Consider the following 21,530-nt stretch of genomic DNA (forward strand, 5'->3'; position numbering starts at 1 on the left):
AAACTGTAACTTACTGTTTGCAGAGCTCTGATTAGAAACTGTGTGTGGGGGTGACAGGAGATCAAGAGGTAAACATTAACCAGTCAGAAAAGCCTCAAAATCTTGTTGATATTGGAACAGAGCTGAGCTGTGAAGCTTTCTGTTGAATAAAAATACTGATGCAAAACCACGAGAGCCAGTGGCTGGTTTGGAGGTGGGAAATGTGAGACCGCGAGCTATTGATTGTAACAAGGCGAGCAGGTGGGAGAGAGGCAGCTAGCCTGCACACCTTGTCACCTGCTGTTCAGCTCTCTATCCCTTCTATTGCCTTGCAGGCTCCCAGGGCCCTCCAGGGTGTCAACTGCAGGTAATGCTACCAAGGTGCAAGGAGCCAACAACTTGAACAGACGGAGTCAGAGTTTCAACAGCATTGACAAGAACAAGCCCCCACAGTATGTAGCTGGCAATGAAAGAGGTAATTCCTTCGGAACAGTTCCTTTAACTCTGCTTCCAGTGTTACTTGCATTTCTATAACACCTTTCGCAACTTCAGGTTTTACAACCAATGAAGTACTTTCTTTGATGTGTAGTCACTGTTGTAATGCAAGAATAGGGCAGCCAATTTGCACACAGCAAGCTCCGACGAGCAGCAATGTGATAATGATCAAATAATCTGTATTTAAGAGATGTCAGTTGAGGGATAAATATTGGCCAGGACACTGGGGAAAAACTCCCTGCTTTTTTTCAAACTGGTATCATGGGATCTTTTATGCCCACCCAAGGGAGTAGGTGGGGCCTCAGTTTAACCTCTCATGTGAACGACGGCACCTCGACAATGCAGCACTCCCTCAGTACTGCACTGGGAGATTCAGCCTGGATTTTGTGCTCAAGTCTCTGGGGTGGGACTTGAACCCACAGACTGAGAGACAAGAGTCTGCCCACTGAATCATGGGTGTGTGTTGGGGAACTGACAAAAAAAAAGGATTTTGCCAAGCACACATGTGTAAAGAGTGCATCTGTTCCAATGAGATGCATGTTTCAAAAGTTACTGAGGCAATATGATTGGATGCATTGGGCAGGGCAGGAAAACAATGCCATTTCTGTGTCACTTGCAGTCTCACATTGTGGACATACCTATGGGCGTTTCATTCCTGATGTCACTGTGGTTTTGACTGTGCACACTGATGATTTTTGCTGGGCATACAGCCATGTGTAAAAGAAGGCACAATGGCCCCTCTATTTGGCCCACACACATTTCTCCTCTGCTGTCGGCAGTCTCACTGGACCCAACATTATCTTTTATTTGGGAGGAAAAGAGGGAGGAGCTCCCGTTTCACCTCAGAATTAACAAACCACGAGAGTTTGCGCCTCCAGTGAAGGTGTTTTTATTCGAGGTAACTGGAACAAGCAGCAGGCGATTGTGACACGCTTGTGGATAATCGATGTAAGTGTCAAGGTCCTGCTAATCCAGCTGCAGAGTCTGCAAGGTTTGTGGAAAATGGTTGAGTGAGAAGTGAGGAAAACCTGGTTTACTCAGTATATCCTACACCTGCTGGTAATGGAGAAATGTGAGTAGGTTTTTGGTGAGGCAGATCATCCAACCGGAAGTGTGGCCTTCTGTCATTCGAAGACTGAACAGGGCCCTACAACTGCTCAAAAGGGCCTTGGCTGATTATACAGAAGAAGCTGCACGACTTGAAAGAAGAGTACAACGGTAAGTCATGAACCATCTGAGAATGTTCCAGGACAAGATGTGAATGGGTTTGAAGGAAAGTAATAACTAATAGCAGGTGCTAAAACGCTGCCATGCTAATGGAGCAATGTTATCAAGGGAGGAGGTGAAAGCGCTGGAGAGGGTGCAGAAGTGACTTACCAGGATACCAGGGATAAGGGAGGGAGAGACTGGAGCAGCTCAGATTGTTCTCCTTAGAGCAGAGAAAGTTAAGGGAGACCTAATAGAGGTGTTCAAATTTATAGCAAGTAGGGAGAAACTGTTTCTTCTGGAATGTGGTTTGGTAGACGGAGGTCAAAGATTGAACATGATTATCAAAAGAACTGGAGGGGAAATAAGGAGAAATATTTTCACACAGAGGGTTGTTAAGAGCTGGAATGCACTGCCTGAAAGGCGGTGGAATCCGATTCCAGAGAAACTTTCAAAGGGTAATTCAGCATGAGTTTGAAGAGGACTAATTTGTAGGTTATAATGAAATAGCTGGGGTGTGGAAGTAAATTAGAAAGTTCTTTCTGAGAAGACGGGTCATCAGCTCAGCTCCAAGTTAGGGTGTGGGAGGTTGAAGGCAGAAAACAGCCTAAATTGCGGCACTCATGGGCAGTCTCAATCAAGACAATTAGGCTTGAAAGAAACAACATATAGTACAGGAAGGGTGCTGTTTGAATTAAAACACATTCTTTGGGCCCAAATACAAAAATCTGTACATTCAATCTGCATTGTCGCTGACCTTGGAGCACATGATATTTAGACTGAGTGAGAAAAGATTTAATTTCTTCAGCCTCAAATTTCCTTTGTGGGGGGGCAGAAGGGGAGGAAGGAAATTTCACTCAAAATGCAAAGAAGAGGAAAGAGAAAGGCGCTGAATTTGAAAAGGTTGACATTCCTTGAGCAGACCAACACTCATTTAATGATTTTATACTCAGTAGATTTATTTGCAGCAATGGATATGTAATGAGGCATAGTTATTGAGTTTTTCTCACTGCGCACATTTGCAGAATACAAATTGATGTTTTAAAAGGAGCTGGGAAGGCAGGCAAGGTGCATGCGAATTTTTAGCTAAGCAGAATAGAATGGTACTCGAGCAGGAGAAGCCTGGCTTTATTGGCTGTATCACCCACACGTCATGATAAATATTTCTTTTAAAATGCTCTCAATAAATATTCAATCCTACAGTTAGACCCCCAAACCCACTGCCCCACCCCCACCTCCCCTTCCCACCCAGATTAACTTCAGGTAACGATTATCATTTATGGGATGGCAGCAGCAATCAATGAGCATGTGGGCAGTCACTTAATGAGCTCCTGACTGCGCAGTGAGCTTTTCACGTTGTCCAGGTTGACATGTAACTCTGCCTCACTTGTGACCTTTTCTGGGGTTTTCTTTTGATTAAAGTTGGCGATACCACGACTGGGGTGATTGTGCTCATTACTAACCGTTAGATATCAATATCTCCCATGTAGTTTCAACCAGGCTTCACTGTTACTTTGGGAAGTGGTGTTTTTTAAATTTTTTTCTTTGTTTGCTGGTTTTCTACTTGCTCCCCTTTATGAAGCTGCCTTGGTCCTGTCCTAAGTTGTTGCAAAGGTGATAATTGCCCTCCATTTCCTTCCAGCAGTGACCTTTACTGTTCTGTGAATGTTGATTGTGTGTTAACAGGCAGATAGGCTCAGGAGAGACAGTAACAGCAAGTTGCATTTACATAGCGCCTTTAACATAGTAAAATGTACCAAGGCACTTTTAAAGGAATATAATTAGACAAAAAAATTGACACTGAACCAAAGAAGGAGACATTAGGAAAGGACAGCTGGTCAAAGAGACAGGTTTCAAGAAAGGTCCTAAAGGAGGAGAGAGAGGCGGAGAGGTTTAGGGAGAGAATTCCAAAGTTTAGGGCCCAGAAGGCTGAAGGCATGTCCACCAATGGTGGGGTAAAGGAAATCAGGGGGTGTGCAAGAGGCCAGAATGAAAGGAGCACAGAGATTGCGGAGGGTTGTAATGCTGGAGTAGGTAATATAAGATGTCAGATTTCAAATGAGACTCAATCACAGCGTTTCGCTCCTGAGAAGACTGTGGCTTGAGTCCAATCCAAGTCCATTCGTTATTTTTTCCCCTATTGGATTTGGCTGCCGAGAAAATGCCAAAGATTTGATTCAGGTTTGACCTCGTTATAAACTGCTGGGAATCCATTCAAACCAGGAACTGAGGCTGATACACAGTGCCAGTCCTGGCTACAGCTGTGTGGCAGACTGCCAGAGTATCCAAGTGATGATCCCATGGCTAGTATTTCAAAGAGAAAACTTTGTGCATCATTTTTATTGTCTCAAGTTAATAGTCTATTACAAGAACAATTCGAAAAGTGGTTAGAAGGATTTTATGGCTTGTTTAGTCTTTGAAGTTCCATTTGTAACACCCAATCGGAAATCCTCATTAAGTGGAACTGAATCAAAATTGCAGGCTTACCAGAGAAAGGTTATTCTACAGTAGAGATTCAAAGATTACAGAAGGAGGACATTCAGTCCATCGTGGCTGTGCCTGCTCTTTTGAAAGAGCTATCCAATTAGTTCCACTTTCCCTGCTCTTTCCGCATAGTCCTGCAAATTTTTCCTTTTCAAGTATTTATCCAATTCCCTTTTGAAAGTTACTATTGAATCTGCTTCCACCGCCCTTTCAGGCAGCGCGTTCCAGATCACAACAACTCACTGTGTAAAATGAAAAAAATCTCTCCTCATCTCTCCCTCTGATTCTTTTGCCAATATCTTTAAATCTGTGTCCTTTGTTTACTGATCCTTGTGCAACTGGGAAGAGTTTGTCCTTTGCTTTATCAAAACTGTTCATGATTTTGTACAGCTCTATCAAACCCCCTGTTAACCTTCTCTGCTCTAAGGAGAACAACCCCAGTTTCTTTAGTCTTTCCACATAACTGAAGACCCTCAACCCTTGTACCATTCTAGTAACTCTCCTCTTGTCCTTCTCTAATGCTTTCACATCCTTCGTAAAGTGCAGTACTCAGAACTGGACACAAAACTCCAGTTGACGCTGAATCAGTGTTTTATAAAGGTTCATCATAACTTACTTGCTTTTGTACTCTACGCCTCTATTTATAAAGCCCAGGATCCCGTATGCCTTTTGAACTGCTTTCTCAACCTGCCCTTCCACTTTCTCAACCTGCCCTTCCACTTTCTCAACCTGCCCTTCCACTTTCAAACCCTTGTGCACGTACACACCCCTAGGTCTCTCTGTTCCTGCACCCGCTTTAGAATTGTACCAATTTGGGAAGAAAGGATTGTCAGTTGTCTTTATAGAGGAAATGGTTGAGATGAGAGTTGGTGGGGAGAATTATTGTCATGCAACTTTTATTTCTAGTTCATTGTGGCCTTTTAGATACTCGGTTGAGGTTTCATTGTTTATGTGTGAACGAAAATCTGCCCAGAGACGATGAATAATTGTGGATATAAAAACAAAATGGTATGAAAGATAAAAGGGTCACAAATGGACTCCAGTCTTCTTTCAGGAAAGTGGTTTCACCTCCCACCCTCACTTGTTTGACTGAGTGGGTAGAACTCTTGCCTCTGAGTTTGAAGGTTGTGGGTTCAGGTCCCACTCCAGAGACTTGAACATGTAATCCAGGAGAACATTCCCAGTGTAATATTCAGGGAATGCTGCACTGTCGGAGGGACCTTTTTTCAGGTTAGATGTTAAACCGAGGTCCGTTTGGTACTTTGGGGTGGATGTAAAAATAATCCCAGTGTATTACTTCACAGAAGAGCAGAGGTGTCCTGTATGGTGCCCTGGTTAATAATTATCCACCAACTAACATCAGTGAAAGAACAGGTGATCCGGCCATGCATCCCATTGGTGTTTGTGGAATATTGTTGTGCGCGAATCGGCTGCCATATTTCTAACTCTTCAAAGGTCCTTCATTGACTGTGAAGTGATTCGGGATGTTTGAGGTTGTTAAAGGTGCTATATAAATGCAGGTTCCTTCCTTGTTAGCAGTATTTTCATTTCATTCTGCCAGAGCTTCTGGTACATTTCTGTCCGTTGAAAGGTTATAACAATAAATGCAAGTCCAGAATGAACGGCCTGTGTGTAGAACAATTTCAAAGTTCTCACTTGTGGGTAACCCAGTTTCCAGCTTCCGCTTTTCGACATTTTTCACATTTTTGATGTGTTTGCTAAATTCTATCTGCCACAGCTTTGCTCAGTTTGCTTTTATGTCTCACACAGAGGCATTCAATGTAAGTTGCGTTATTGTGTTTTTATTGTGTGTAGTTTCGGCAATGAACCCCATCCCACCAAAATCCCTGGCCATCCACTGCCCCCTCCCTGTCTCTGTAATCTCCTCCAGCTCCACAACCCTCCAATCTCTGTGCTCATCCAATCCTGGCCTCTTGTGCATCTCTGATTTTCATCAATCCACCTTTGGCAACGTGCCTTCATCTGCCTGATCCCCCTAAACTCTAGCATTCCCTCCCGTAACCTCTCCATCTCTCTACCTCACTCCCTTTCCTCCTTTAAGATGCTTCTTAAAAAATACTACCTCTTTTGGTCATCTGACCTAAAAACCCCATATGTGGCTGTGTCAGATTTTGTTTGATCATGAATATAGAATGTTCCATTTTTAATAGCAGATATCTTCCTTTGTGATGTATACCTGGAAGGTTTGCATTACTAAAAGGTATTAGAAATTCCAGTTTATGTTGATTTTGTTTGACAATCAGTTGGAATTGCAGTCTCCTTCTGGATATTGAGGCTTCAGATGTGTGCTCCTTAATGTGTTTGATCAAAAGCACTGAAGCAGCTGAGCATTGTTGTTGAGTTATATTCACCCAGTCCACTTCCACACTGTCACCACACCAATGTTATAAAAGATCTGTGATATTCAGTGGGCAGATCAGAGTTCCATTGCTAATTCATTGATCATTGCAGCATGTGGTGGAGTAGGGTAATAAATAATGTGACTGCCTCAGTTTTTTTTAGTGGAATGATATAGTGAAGCTTTAATGACAAACGATTAGATGCACCTCCACCTCAGCACATCAACTATTTCCATCTTGAAGGTTGGTGATTTTCTGCTTGGACAAATCTGCCATAGTCCATTATTCTTTATAAAGGTGACTAGCTCTTGCATTCCAATTGTTCATCACTGTGCTATTTCAGTTAACACTGCAAACATGCCTGTGCCAGGCGCAAGGTGCTTGCACATCATGATTTGGAGATCACATCAGGCTCTATCTGCTGATGTTTTGAATTACATGGTCTTGGAGGGTATTTTTGGTTCCAGGGAGGTAGGTTGACATTCTGGGTGTAGATGCTGGGTTAGGAGTGGGTGTTGTTTATACCCTTGATTTCACCTGTTTAGTTTTCTTAACAACAACTTGTATTTATATAAAAATGTTCTACGGTGCTTCACAGGAGCATTATAAAGCAAATTATGAGACTCAGCCACGTAGGCGACATTAGGGCAAGTGACCAAAAGCTTGGTCAAAGAGTTGGGTTTTAAGGAGCGTCTTAAAGGAAGAGAGTGAGGAAGAGAGGTGTAGGGAGGGAATTCCAGAGCTTAGGGCCCAGGCAGCTGAAGACACGGCCACCGACGGTGGAGCGATTAAAATCAGGGATGCACAAGTGACCAGTACCTTGCTGGAATGACATCCCCACTGTTTTTGTGTTTCATCTGAAAACGCTGCCTACATATTTCCTCTGTTCCACCTACCCCCCCAGTTCCCTCGTTCTCTTGCCTTTGTCTTTGGGTGGGCCTCACACTGTCTTAGCTACTTGTATATTCCATCGTGTCATGTTTTAGACTCTTCCCATTGCCTCAGTGAGATAATAGTTCATATCATCTAACAATTTCCTGCTTTTCTATTGATTGGGTTCTGTTCAACCCATGAACTTGCTCCTTTGTGACTTAAATATTTTGTTTTTATTTCCACCCCCATTTTTTCACAATCTACTGGAAAGCTTTGCTTGTTTATCCTTCAGTTTTACTGTCCCACTGGAAACACCAACAAAAACTTATATTTATATAGCACATTTAACATTGTAAAACGTACCAAGGCCTCTCACAGGAGCGTCAATCAGAAAAATTTGACACTGAGCCACATGAGATATTAAGGCAGATGGTCAAAGGTTTGGTCAAAGAATCAGGTTTTATGGAGCATCTTAAAGGAAGAGAGATAGAGATGTGAGTGATTTAGGTGGGAATTCCAGAGATTAGGGTCCAGGCAGATGAAGCCAATGGTGGAGTGAAGGAAATCAGGGACACGCCCAAGGCCAGAATTAAGATTGTATCTTTTCACTCTCCAGTGGTTGACTGACCTGGTGTGTTCTGCAGAATTTTCTATTTTTGTTTGCTGAAAGTTTACTTCTTATGTGTACAATTTAGTTGTCTCTTTTTAAACCTCCTGGTTGAGGTGAGATTTCATTGGGTTAGCCCAGTGAAGCATGATCAAGGTTAAATCTAATAATGACCTACCTGTTAAGCTCAATTTCTGGAGTGATCCCAGAATTTTTGTTCATGCATTTTCACTCCTGATAAGGTTAAACCTAAGTTAATTGACAATATTTGTCTTTGAAAATCTGGAATTGACCTTATCATAGTTTGAGTCTTTTTATGATGTTCTTCTGTGATATTCTTGAACACTTTGGTGAATCATCTATCACTGCCTTGGACAAATCAAAATTCTATCACTGCTTCTACATCCCTCCCACAGTAGCTATCCAGTTTCCTCTCAAATCATTCTATCTGTGCAGTAGTTATTGACTTATTCTCTGCTTCTTTTACCATTAAATAAAACATTCCCTGGAGTCTGTTATCTCTCTCTTCCTTCAATGACTGCCATCATCCAACCCTGCCCACTCTACATTTGTCAACTTTCTTCCAATCCCTTGATGCTCACAATCTCCTGTCATCTTGTCATACAATGACTAAAGCATTGCAACTCGATCCTCTTTGTGCAAAGAAATTGCCCTTGAAAAGCATTTAAGGGGAAGCTAGTGGACTCGAAATCCAGAGATCTGGGTTAATTGTCCAGAGACTTGCATTCAGATCTCACCATGGCAGTGGGTGGAATTTAAATTCAATTGATTAAATAAATCTGAAATAAAAAGCTAGTATCAATAATGGTGACCATAAAACTATCATCGATTGTTGTAAAAACCCATCTGGTTCACTACTGCCCTTTAGGGAAGGAAATCTGCTGTCCTTACCTAATCTGGCCTACATGTGACTCCAGACCCACAGCAATGTGGTTGACTCTTAACTGACCTCTGAAATGGCTGAGGAAGCCACTCAGTTGTCAAGGGCACTTAGGGATGGGCAACAAATGCTGGCCTTGCCAGCGATGCCCACATCCCATGAAAGAATAAAAAAAAGTCATGATTATAATGTAGGAAACACAGCAGCCAATTTGCACACTGCAAGCTCCCACAAACGGCAATGTAATATGACCAGATAATCTGTTTTGTGACGTTGATTGAAGGATAAATATTAGCCAGTACACTGGAGATAACTCTCCTGCTCTTCTTCGAAATAGTGCCGTGGAATATTTTACTAGCAGGCAGATAGGCCTGAGTTTAACATCTTGATGAAGAAGGGCAGGAGGAGTCTTGTGGAGCATAAACACCAGCTTGGGCTGAATGGAACAAAAACAAGAAATGCTGGATTCACTCAGCAGGTCTGGCAGCATCTGTGGAAAGAGAAGCAGAGTTAACGTTTCGGGTCAGTGACCCTTCTTCGGAACTCTTTCCGAAGAAGGGTCACTGACCCGAAACGTTAACTCTGCTTCTCTTTCCACAGATGCTGCCAGACCTGCTGAGTGAATCCAGCATTTCTTGTTTTTGTTTCAGATTTCCAGCATCCGCAGTATTTTGCTTTTATTTTGGGCTGAATGGCTTGTTTTTGTGCTATACAGTCCATGGAAAATCTGGTTTCCACTTATTCTTCAAAGGCACTGTTTCTACAAGTTTCTGACTTGTTTAATTAACAGCTCCCATCTCTTAACGTTGATGGCACCATCCTTAGTCCATTTTCATCTATCAATGTTCTTGGTCTCACTGTCTCCAGCAATGCTAAATGGACTCTCAGGAGACCAAAACCTGTATTGTTTTATTCTTTCATGGGATGTGGGTGTCACTAGCAAGGCCAGCACTTGTTGCCCTTGACAACTGAGCGACTTGCAAGGCCATTTCAGAAGGCAGTTAAGAATCAACCACATTGCTGTGGGTCTGGAGTCACATGTAGGCCAGACCAGGTAAGGACAGCAGATTTCCTTCCCTAAAGGACATTAGTGAACCAGATGGGACTTTACAACAATCAATGATAGTTTCATGACTAGCTTTCAATTCCAGATTTTTTTATTAATTAATCTAATTTATTAATTAATTGAATTTAATTTCCACCAGCTGCCATGGTGAGATTTGAACTCACATCCCCAGGGCACTGGTGTGAGCCTCTGGATTATTAGTCCAGTGACATTACCACTGTCTTCCCTAATTATCATAAGACTTCTTTATTCCTATACTGCAGTCCCTTTGTAATGAAGGCTAACATTCCATTTTTTTCTTAATTGCTTGCTGCACCTGCATGTTAAATTTCTGTCATTCATACTTCTATGACCCAGTCTTGGTAACCCCTACCTCCTGCTTTATCTCACTTTCCCCTCTACTTCTCAAACTTGCTGACACCTTGCACTTTACATATCGCTTGTTCCATTAACTTGGTTTCTTAGATAAAAGAAACATGCAGTTGCCATTTGGTTGCCGCTTTTATAAATTGCAACCAGAGAAAATAGGGCCATTCAAGCTGTGCAGTACGGTGGGCATTGTAGTTTATATTGGAAATGGAATGTGGACATATGGAATTATAAAATCAGATCGCCACAAGCAGAAACCACAGGCATGTTGCCTCAATTTTCCCATCCATGTTAAAGGAATAGATGGAGAATCACGGTGGGGGTTGGAATAGGGAGAAAAGCTCCCAGTTTGCAACACGGTGAGGGGGTGGTGCCTCACTGGAGACTCAGTACCCAACTATCAGTCCTGTTGTGTTTTACTGTAGCCCTCCGACAGGTGTCAGCGTAAAACCAAATCATCTGCAGCACAATTTTGAACTGAATAGGTTTTTCATTTCTATTGCGCCTTTCAGAGTCTCAGGACTTCCCAAAGTGCTTGGCAGCCAATGAAGTACCTTTTTAAACTGTAGACACTGTTGTATTGTAGTGAAAGACGGCAGCCAATTTACACACCGCAAGATCCCACAAAGAGCAATCAGGTAATCTGTTCTGATTGGAGGTATTGGCTAAGGGATAAATCTTGGCCAAGACATCAGGGAGAACTCCCCTGCTTTTCTTCCAATTGTGGCATTGGGTCTTTTTACATCCACCGGAGAGGGTAGATGGAGGCCTCGGTTTAACATCTCATCCAAAAGATGGCACCACCAACAGTGCAGTACTCCTTCAGTACCACATCAGGAGAGTACTCCCTGATCAGGTGCTCTAGTCTCTGGCGAGGGATTTGAACCATGACTTTCTGACTCAGAGGCAAAAGTGCGACCAAGTTCGCAAAGCCTGATATCATTGAACATTTGTTATTATGGGAAAAAAGTCCTTTCTCCCAGCTTTGCTACCCAACTTGTGGATTCTGAAACACCCACTGTACTTTGCACTTAGCAGTAATCTGATCAAATTCCATGATGTGGTTGCAGTAAATGTGAATGATTTTTGCCCCATATGCAACACACTGGAGCAATGTTTAAAACCGAGGCTGTGAAGTGGCAGAAAGCATTTTAATTTATGGTTCACTCATGGTTCACGATTAATTTCATTTCAACGAGATGTTCATCAATCTTTTGAACCATCAGGAAATGGTGAGTTTTGTATTTTTTTTGTGGTGATTACTTGCGGTTGAGTTCTGGCCACATAAAAGAGACATTCTGGAATATGGGAATACTTTATACCCACCCCAGATGAGTGCTTCCTGCCTATTAACATATCATTTGTTGCATAGTTTAGATCAAATGGTTCAACCCATTATGATTGTCAGCAATAAACGTTCCAAGTCTTGGTGGATGTGGAGTGTTAATCGAAGAAACTGTTTTCCACTGGCAGGAGGGTGGGGAGCCAGAGGACACAGATTTAAGATGATTGGCACAAGACCAGATGGGAGATTTTCTCTTTACATTGTGAATTGTTAAGGTTTGAAGTGAAAGGGCAAATTCAATAGAGACTTACTGAGGGGTGCATATCTGGAAAAGAAACGCTTGTCGGGCTATGGGGGAAAAGTAGCATGAGTGGAGTGGAACTAATTGATAGCTCTTTCAAAGAGCTAGTATAGACACGATGGGCCAAATGGATTCCTGCTGTGCTGTAGGAATCTGTAATTGTATTACAATGTTGAGTGACAGAAAGAAAGTAACCTTGATTATTTTTAATACAGTAATGAGGAAGCTCAGGAGAAATTGAAACAGGTGGTTAAAGGTGAACCTACAAGCAGGAGGAGGCCATTCAGCCCATTGAGGCTGTTCCAACATTCAATTCAATCATGGCTGATCTGGATCTTAATTCCATTTACGCACCTTGGTTTCATGACCTCTAATAACCCTCAAGACCTGAGCATGAAATCAAAGCTGACACTCCAGTGCAGTACTGAGGGAGTGCTGCACTGTCGGAGGTGCCGTCTTTTGGATGAGACATCTTTTCAGGTGGATGTGAAAGATCCCATGTCCACTATTTCAAAGAAGAGCAGGGGAATTCTTCCCAGTATACTGGGTCCAATATTTATTCCTTAATCAATATCACACAAACAAATGATCTGGTTATTATCACATTGCTCTTTGTGGGATCTTGCTGTGTGTAAATTATCTGCTGGATTTCGTACATTACAACATGACTGCACTTCAAAAGTTTTGCATTTGCTATAAAGCACTTTGGGACATCCTGAGGTCATGAAAGATGCGATAGAAATTCTTTTCTTTAGTACCTGGTCTAATAAAAATCGTCCGACCTTTTTGACATTTTTCATTGTGGCTGAGTCAAGTTTGAAAGGCCAAATTTTTGACGTTAAGTAAACGTTTCCTCTTTGTTTCAGAGTCATCTAAAAATCTGCCGTTACCGGGAGGCATGAATGGGAACTTGCCATCAGCTACCAGCACTGGGCAGCAGCCAGTTTCTGCCATCCCCCCTCCGGGTTCTGGCAAACCCTGGCGCAGCAAGTCGATGAACGTCAAGCATGCCGCCACCTCGTCGATGCTGAGCGTGAAACTGCCGAGCCCTGTCACCTCTCCCACTGCTTCCACCGACCGGCTTAGACATCCCCCGCCTGAGGTCACCAAGGCCCCTTCTAATGGGCAAAAATCCATGCTGGAAAAGTTCAAGCTGATCAACACCAGGACATCCTCGAGACCCCCTGTCTCGCCGAGCTCAGGACCTGCTGAGGGTGGAAGGGATGAGGGGGTGCTCTCGGAGTGTGCAGAAGCAGAGAATGAAGGTGGGGGCTCGACAGGCTGCAGTCCGAAATCACAATCCAAGGGAATGCCCCAACGGATAGGGGGCAAAGCCACTAGCAATAAAAAGACCTCGCCACAAGCGAAGGAAAAAGAAGAGAAGGACAAGGAAAAGATTAAAGGACTAAAAAGCTGCAAAGAAGAGAAAGTGAGTGATGCGCCCAGAAAGAGTTCGAAAATCGCCAGCTTAATCCCAAAAGGAGGCAAACCAGTGGGATTCAAGAAAGAGAGCTCAATCCCTGCTTCCAGCGGAATACCCAAACCAGGATCCAAGGTACCCACCGGAAAGTCAGCATCGCTGCCCGGACCTGCAGGAATGAAGGAGGCAGAGAAAACCAGGACTGCAAAGGGAAGCTCAAGCCACCCATTGCAGAAATCTCAGGCCGATGGGAAAGCTTCCAGCTCCAGTAGCATTGCTTCCTCGGAGGGCAGAGGTGCCAGCCTGCCCTCCTCACCCCCTTCCTCCTTGAGCACTGCCACACTTTCGGCTTCTGTGGTCACGGCCGGTGGGCAGGCACCGGGAAACGGCAACATAGTCGTCCAGCTCCCTCAGCCACAGCCGCAATACAGCCATCCCAATACTGCCACTGTCGCCCCCTTCATGTACAAGTAAGTAGTGCACCATCTTTTTACAAAAAATTACACTGTATTTACACCAAAAAAAGGCCATTCAGCCCAACTAGCCCATGCTGATGTTTATGCTGCACATGAGCCTCCTCCCACCCTACTTCAGCAAACCTTATCACCATATCCCTCTATTCTCTTCTCCATCATGTATTTATCTAGTTTTCCCTTAAATGCATCTATACTATTCATCTTCGCTGCTCCTTGTGGTAGCAAATTCCACATTCTAAGCAGACTTTGGGTAAGAGGTTTCTCCTGAATTCCCTACTGCATTTATTAATGGGATAAAGGCAGAGAGCATGTTAATGCTTGTGGTGAAAGACAAAGCATTAGGCCAGAGAGAGTGTTAATGGCAGAATAATGAGCAGCTCTGTCCACAAGAAAAACAGGCACATGGTTAATAAATAAAATAAATTAAAATAATAAAAAAATGTAAAAAAGACCAGTCAGGCTCCGAAATTGTTGAACTCAATGTTCAGTCCACAAGGCTGTAGAGTGTCTAATCGAAAGATCAGGTGCTGCTCCTCGAGCTTGTGTTGACGTTCACTGGAACACTGCAGCAGGACAAGGACAGAAATGTGGGCGTGAAAGCAGGGGGGGGTGTGTGTTGAAGCAACCGGAAGCTCGGGGTCATGCTTTCAGGCTGAGTGGAGGTGTTCCACAAAGTGGTCACCCAATCTGCATTTGGTCTCCCCAATGTAGAGGAGACCACATTGTGAGCAGCGAATACAGTATACTAAATTGAAAGAAGTACAAGTAAATCACTGCTTCACCTGTCAGGAGTGTTTGAGGCCTGGGATAGTGAGGAGAGAGGAGGTAATAGGGCAGGTATTTCACCTCCTGCGATTGAATGGGAATGGGGATGAGGTGTCAGGGGTAATGGAAGAATGGACCAGGTTTATAGAAGCTTTTACTGTCTGTTTTTATCTTTCTTGCTAGTTTACTCTCCCTCTTTTTTTTGTCATTCTTTGCTGGTTACTAAAATTTTCCCAATCTTCTGGCCTACCACTAATCTTTGCAGCATTGTACCAGCATTGTAAAAGCTTCTATAAATGTATAAAAAGGAAGAGAGTAGCTAAATTAAGTGTTGGTCCCTTAGAGGATGAGATTGGGGAATTAATAGTGGGAAACAAGGAAATAGCAGAGACTTTGAACAAGTATTTGGTATTTGTCTTGAAAAGCAAGGGGCAAAAGAAATGAGAAATTTAAAACAATTACAATAACTAGAAAAAAGTACTAGAAAATCTAATGGGACTAAAGGCTGAATAGTCCCCTGGACCTGATGACCTTTTCTTTCAATTTGATACTATCCTTAACTTCCTTAGTTAGTTACAAATCGTGCATCCTTCTCATAGAATTTTTCTTTCTCAATGAAATATATCTTTGTGAAAGTTATGAAGTATCTTCTTAAATGTCTGCCACTGCTTCTCTACTGTATTATCTTTTAACTTATTTTCCTAGTCCACTTTAGCCAACTCTACTTTCATGCCCTTGTAATTGCATTTATTTAAGTTTAAGACACTGGGTTCAGACCCAAACTTCTCACCCTCAACCTAAATAAGAAATCCTGTCATGTTATGATCACTCTTGCCTAGAGGATCCTTTACTATGAGGTCATTTATTAACCCTGTCTCATTACACATTACCAGGTTTAAAACATACTGTTCGCAGGTTGGTTCCAGAACGTATTGTTCTAGGAAACTGTCCCAAATACACTTTATGAACTCATCCTCCAGGCTACCTTTGCCAATTTGATTCATCCTATCTATATGAAGATTAAAAATCGCCCACGATTATTGCAGGACCTTTCCTGCAAGCTGCCATTAATTTTGATTTATATTCTGTGCTACACTGTCGCGACAGTTTGGGGGCCTATAAACTACTTCCACCAGTGACTTCTTTCTTCTGCTATTTCTTGTCTCTACCCAAACTGATTCTACATCTTGATCTTCCGAGCCAAGATCGTTTCTCATTACTGTGCTGATCTCATCTTTTATTAACCGAGCTACCCCACTTCCTTTTCCTTTCTTCCTATCCTTCTAAAATGTCAAATACCCTTGAATATTTACTTCCCTGCCTTGGTGACCTTGCAACCACGTCTCTGTAATGGCTATCATATTGTACCTATTTATTTCTGTTTTTGCTATCAATTCATCCATCTTGTTACGAATGTTGTGTGCATTCAGAAAGAGCCTTTAATTCTGTTGTTTTTTTAGCATTTTGCCCGACTCTGACCTTGCTTGCTGGTACATCATGTTTGTATGCTCTGTTGCTTCCTGTCTCACTGTGATTATCACTACCTATATCGCGACCCTGCACCATTGCCTTGTCCTTTTTCATTAACTTTCTAAATTTCCCCTCACCTGAACCCTCACTGCCACCGTTTAGTTTAAAGCCCTCTCCAAAACCCCAGTTATATGATTCGCCAGGACACTGGTCCCAGTGCGGTTTAGGGGAAGGCTGTCCAAGTGATACAGCTCCCTCTTTCCCCTGTACTTGTGCCAGTGCCCTGTGAATCAAAACGCATTTCTCCCACACCAATCTTTGAGCCACACATTCAATTCTACGCTCTTATTTACCTTATGCCAATTTGCTCGTGGCTCAGGTAGTAATTAGAGGTTTTTACCTTTGTGGTTCTTTTTAATTTAGCCCCCCAGCTGCTCCTGCTTCCTCAGCAGAACCTCTTAGTCCTACCTATGTCGTTGGTACTCACATGGACCATGACAACTGGATCCTCCCCCTCCCACTCCAAGTTCCTCTCCAGCCCTGAGGAGATGTCCTTAACCCTGGCACCGGGCAGGCAACACAGCCTTCGGGACTCACACTCTCGGCTGCAGAGAACAGCATCTATCCCCCTAACTATACTGTCCTCCACTACTACTACATTCCTTTTTATTCCCTCCACTAGAATGACCCCCTGCAGCACAGTGCAAACTGCGTTTCTCTACTTTATCACACTGTCTATACTTCAAAAAAGTACTTCATTGGTTATAATGCATTTTGAAGCATCCTGTCGTCATGGAAGGCGCTATATAAATGCAAGTACTTTCTTTCTTTAACACAAGACTGCAAACTAAAAACATTTCCAAGCACTTCATTTTCTAACTTGCCTGTTACAAACATATTGAACTGCTTATTTTATCCTTCACATCTGTTATTGAAAACTAAATCTGAACAGACACAGTGAATGGCAGTTAATGAAATGGTTTATTATAGCTTATTAAAATAAACCCTTTCACCAGTCGGACAGTGTTTGCTTGGATAGAATTTCAGTATATATAAGAACCTTGCCAGTAAACATTAAACATTCAGTATGTTCTTTGTGAAGCTTTGTTTATCCCAAAGAAACTCCCCGAGTTTAACTCCAGTGGATTGCATGAGAACACTGCTGGTGTCCAGAGTTGAAATGACGAAGGAACCCGTTAGGGAGATTAAGCTATGAGAAGTGTTTGAGTTCAATGTCAAGGAACCATGTCTTCACACAAAGGGCAGTGGAAATCTGGAACTCTTTCCCCGAAAAAAAAAATCTGTTGAAAATGTTTTTAAAAACAACAGGCTCGAGGGGCTGAACAGCTTTTGCTCCTGTTCCTATAGTTTCTGCATTGGACCAAATGTATTGAGCTTTACCAGATGGTTAACAAACAAAATATGGCTCAGCGCCACATAAGGAGATAATATGACAGGCTTGGTCTTGGTTTTAAGGAGCGAATTAAAGTAGGAGAGAAAGAGACGGAGAGACAGAGAGGTTTAGGGAGGGAATTCCAGAGCTTGGAACCCAGGCAGCTGAAGGCATGGCAACCAATGGTGGATGCAGTTAAAATCGGGGATGCAGAAGAAGCCAGAATTGGAGGAGCACAGAGATTTCAGAGGCTTGTATGGCTGGAAGAGGTTACAGAGAGAGTGCGGATTTGAAAACAAGGATGAGAATTTTAAAGTTGAGGCATTGCCAGACTGGGAGCCAATGTAGGTCAGTGAGCAAAACTGACTGGGGAGTAGAGGGAGATTGGCTGCCAGTCAAAGACAGGAGGAAGGTGGAAACAGTCTGAGCACAGAACAGGTCAAGCCGAATGGATAGGATGTGCTATTTCCCATTTCTAGCTCCTTATGCTTTTGTGTGAAAAGAGTCGTTTCTTATAACTCGCTGTATTTTTAACAGATGACAAATATTTGAGTTTTTTTTCTAGAAAGAAAGACATATAGTGCCAGTGCCGATCATGACATCCAAACTGCTTTATAGCCAATGTACACTGTAATGTAGGGAAACCTAACAACCAATTTTTGCATAGCAAGATTCCACAAACAGGAATGTGATAATGTGTTTTACTGGTGTTGGTTGAGGACAAGTATTGACTGGGGGAGTACGCCCCTGCTCTTCTTCAAAATAGTTCTGTGGGCTCTCTAATCTGAGGGGCAGAGAGGACCTCTGTTTAACCTGTGATCCAAAGAAAGCAGCATCTCCAACAGTCCAATACTCCCTCAGAATTACACTGGGAGTATCTGTCACCCTGGAGTTTCTGGACTGGGGCTTGAACCCACAGCTTATTGACTTAGCGGTACGAGTGCTCCCCACCAAATCAGAGCTGATAGCCACATCAGCACTAGTAGACAGAGCATGGTTGTTGTTTTTGAGAAAGGTTAACCCATGCTCATGGATTTGGATGAGAAGTGATTACTGTAGAAGGCTGATTAATGATTATAATCATTCTTGTGTGCATCACCATCTGTAGAGAACAGTTGACGTTTTTCCCCTTTAGACAGAATTGTGGTGAATATAAATACCTATTCATATTTTTTTTTAAATTCTTGTTTTTGGGATATGACCCATGGCCAGATTTGTTGCCCATCTTATCACTCTGCCGTGAGAAGGCACAAGGTGTTGCTTCATTTTGCTTTACAGCAGTTGTTTGACAACTGAATGACTTGCTGGGCCACGTCAGAGGGCATCAAGAGTCAAGACATAGCATAGTCCAGACTAAGAAGGAGAGCAGCTTCCTTTCCCTAAAGGACATTCTAGGATCACTCAGTTCTTGCAAACGACAGCCCCGGTATCCAAACACCCTTTCTGCTTCTCAAAATCAGTGCTTATCTTTCCTGCAACTCCAGATTTAAACTTCTCCATTTAGGTTTCTGTCCCTGCCACAACACTGGAATGGCTTTAATCAAAGTCGCAAATGACATCCTCAGTAACCGTGACCATGATGCACTATCCCTCTTCATTCTTCTCATCTTCTCTGCAGACTTTGACACAGGTGACCAGTTTCTTGTAACTTTTTAACTGCCGACGACAATTTGGTGATCGTATTTAAGTGTTTTGTTCCAGAAAAAAAGAATTTTTATATAGCACCTTTCAATCATCCCAAAGTATTTTACAGCCAATGAAGTGTAGTCACTGTTGTAATGTAGGAAATGCAGCAGTCAATTTACACACAGCAAGATCCCACAAACAACAATGTGATAATAACCTGATAATCTGCCCTTCAGTGATGTTGGTTGAGATAAATATTGAACAGGACATCGGGAAAAACTCCCCTGCTTTTCTTTGAAATAATGCCAAGGGAGCATTGACATTCACCTGAGAGGACAGACAGGGCTTTTGTTTTGTGTCTCAGCTGAAAGGCAGCACCACCAACAGTGCAACACTCCCTTAGTACTAGCACTGGACGTGGAAGTTCCTTGAGTCTTGGAAGTGGGACTTTAATCCACAACCTTCTGACTCCGAGGTGAGAGTGCTACCCAGTGAGCCATTGCTCAAACCTTGAAGCTGGCGTTCATTCCTCAGTCTGCTGCTGCAGTAGTTATGGTGGGAGGGCATTGAAACAACCAACATATTTTGGCCCCACTATTTTTGTGTTTAATAGGATACCTGATTCAGACATGATGCAGCACAATTTTGAAGGGGCTGTAGGAACAGAGAGATCTGGGGGTTTACATACACAAATATCTGAAGGTGGCAGGATAATGTAAGAAGGTTATTTAAAAAGACATATGAGGGCCTAGGCTTTATAAACAGAGGCATAGAGTACAAAAGCAAGGAAGTTATGCTAAACCTTTATAAATTGCTGCTTAGGTGCCAGCTGGAGTGTTATGACTAATTCTGGGCACCACATTATAGGAAGGATGTCAAGGCCTTGTAAAGATGCAATGCAGATTTTTTAGAATGGTCCCAGGGATGAGACATTTCAGTTTGACTGGAGAAGCTGGGATTGTTCTCCTTTGTGCAGAGATGGCTAAGGGGAGATTTAATTGAGGTGTTCACAATTATGAAGGGTTTTGATGGGGTAAATTGGAAGAAACTGTTTCCACTGGTGGTAACCAGAGTGCACAGATTAAAGACAATTGGAAAAAGAACCAGAGGGGGAGATGAGGGGAATATTTTTTTTACACAGTGAGTTGTTGTGATCTGGAATGTGCTGCTTGAAAGGGCGGTAGAAGCAGCTTCAATAGTAACTTTCAAAAGGGAATAGGATAAATACTTGAAAAAGACAATTTTTCTGGGCTATGGGGGACGAACAGGGGAGCAATGGGACTGATTGGATAGCTCTTTCAAAGAACTGGCACAGACATGATGGGCTGAAGAGCCTCCTTCTTGCTGTAAGGCTTTATGATGTGATGAATTAGTAATGCAAGCTTCAAAATACATTTTTCAGAACCCACTCTGACAGTGACAGTTCATCTCTGCTCTCTGGTGACACAAGTGCCAGCCCTACAAAAATGGATTCCGTTTACAGCAAGACTGCCAAACAGTGCCTCGAGGAGATATCTGGTAGGTGACCTGGTCTTATTACAGCTTACAATTCAGTTCAGCAATGTTGGACACTAGGCTCCTGTTTCAATCGGTCCTTCTGAATGGACAAAAGAGGAAGGTTTCTTTCCTGGCAATGTTGGGTTTGTTGTGAATATCTACAATGCTGAAATATTTAATAAACCAGTTGCTGCTAGGAACCAGAGTTAAGAACAGGGAGAGACAGCATGAATCAAAACTTGAGCAGGAATTGGCAACCTAAGTGAATGGTTTAGGTTACTATTTCTATTTGTTCTTGGATGTGGGTGCACTAGGAAGGACCCATTTATCACCTGCCCCTAGATGCTCTTCACAAGACGGTGCTGGGTCTGCTTGGACCATTGTAGTCTGCGTGATGATAGTGCTCCCATAGGAAAAAATTAAAAACTTGCATTTATATAGCATGACCTCAGGACATCCTAAAATGCTTGACAGCCAATGAAATACTTTTTGAAGTGTAGTCACTGTCACTGCTTTAATGTAGGAAATGCAGTAGCCAGTTTGTGCACAGCAAGATCCCACAAATAGTGGTTGGATGAGGGATAAATATTGGCCAGGACAATGAGGATAACTCCCCTGCTCTTTGTGGGATCTTCATGTCCATCTGAGTAGGCAGGCGGGGCCTCAGTTTGACATTTCTTCTGAAAGATGGCACATCTGACAGTGCAGCACTGCCTCAGTACTGCATGTGAGTGTAGAGTTTATGCTCCAAACAATGGAGTAGGACTTGAACCCACGTCTTTTTAGTGCAGAGGAGATAATAATGTTAGGTAATGAATTTCACAATCTGGGCCCAGCAGGGATACAGGAGCAATGATATATGTCCGGGTCAGTATGGTGTGTGACTTAGAGGTGATAATGTTTCTGCCATATTGTTTTCTTGTATTTAATACTGGTACAGGTCACATGGGAGAGTTA

General features: G+C 42.8%; 1 protein-coding gene across 4 annotated transcripts in view; it reads left to right on the forward strand.

Annotated features, from left to right (window-relative positions):
* nav3 (neuron navigator 3) overlaps positions 1-21,530 on the forward strand; it is a 361,431-nt gene that overhangs the window by 46,487 nt on the left and 293,414 nt on the right. For 3 of the 4 annotated variants that reach the window (XM_068050100.1, XM_068050098.1, XM_068050099.1), the window contains 3 exons: positions 315-454; positions 12,793-13,816; positions 20,479-20,594. In XM_068050100.1, coding sequence (XP_067906201.1) covers positions 315-454; positions 12,793-13,816; positions 20,479-20,594 — 1,280 coding nt within the window. Of the gene's footprint in view, positions 1-314; positions 455-11,503; positions 11,573-12,792; positions 13,817-20,478; positions 20,595-21,530 lie in introns of those variants that run through there. The other variant, XM_068050101.1, reaches the window with a different exon arrangement.

Source organism: Heterodontus francisci, chromosome 18 (genome assembly GCF_036365525.1).
Source record: "Heterodontus francisci isolate sHetFra1 chromosome 18, sHetFra1.hap1, whole genome shotgun sequence".
NCBI lineage: Eukaryota > Metazoa > Chordata > Chondrichthyes > Heterodontiformes > Heterodontidae > Heterodontus > Heterodontus francisci.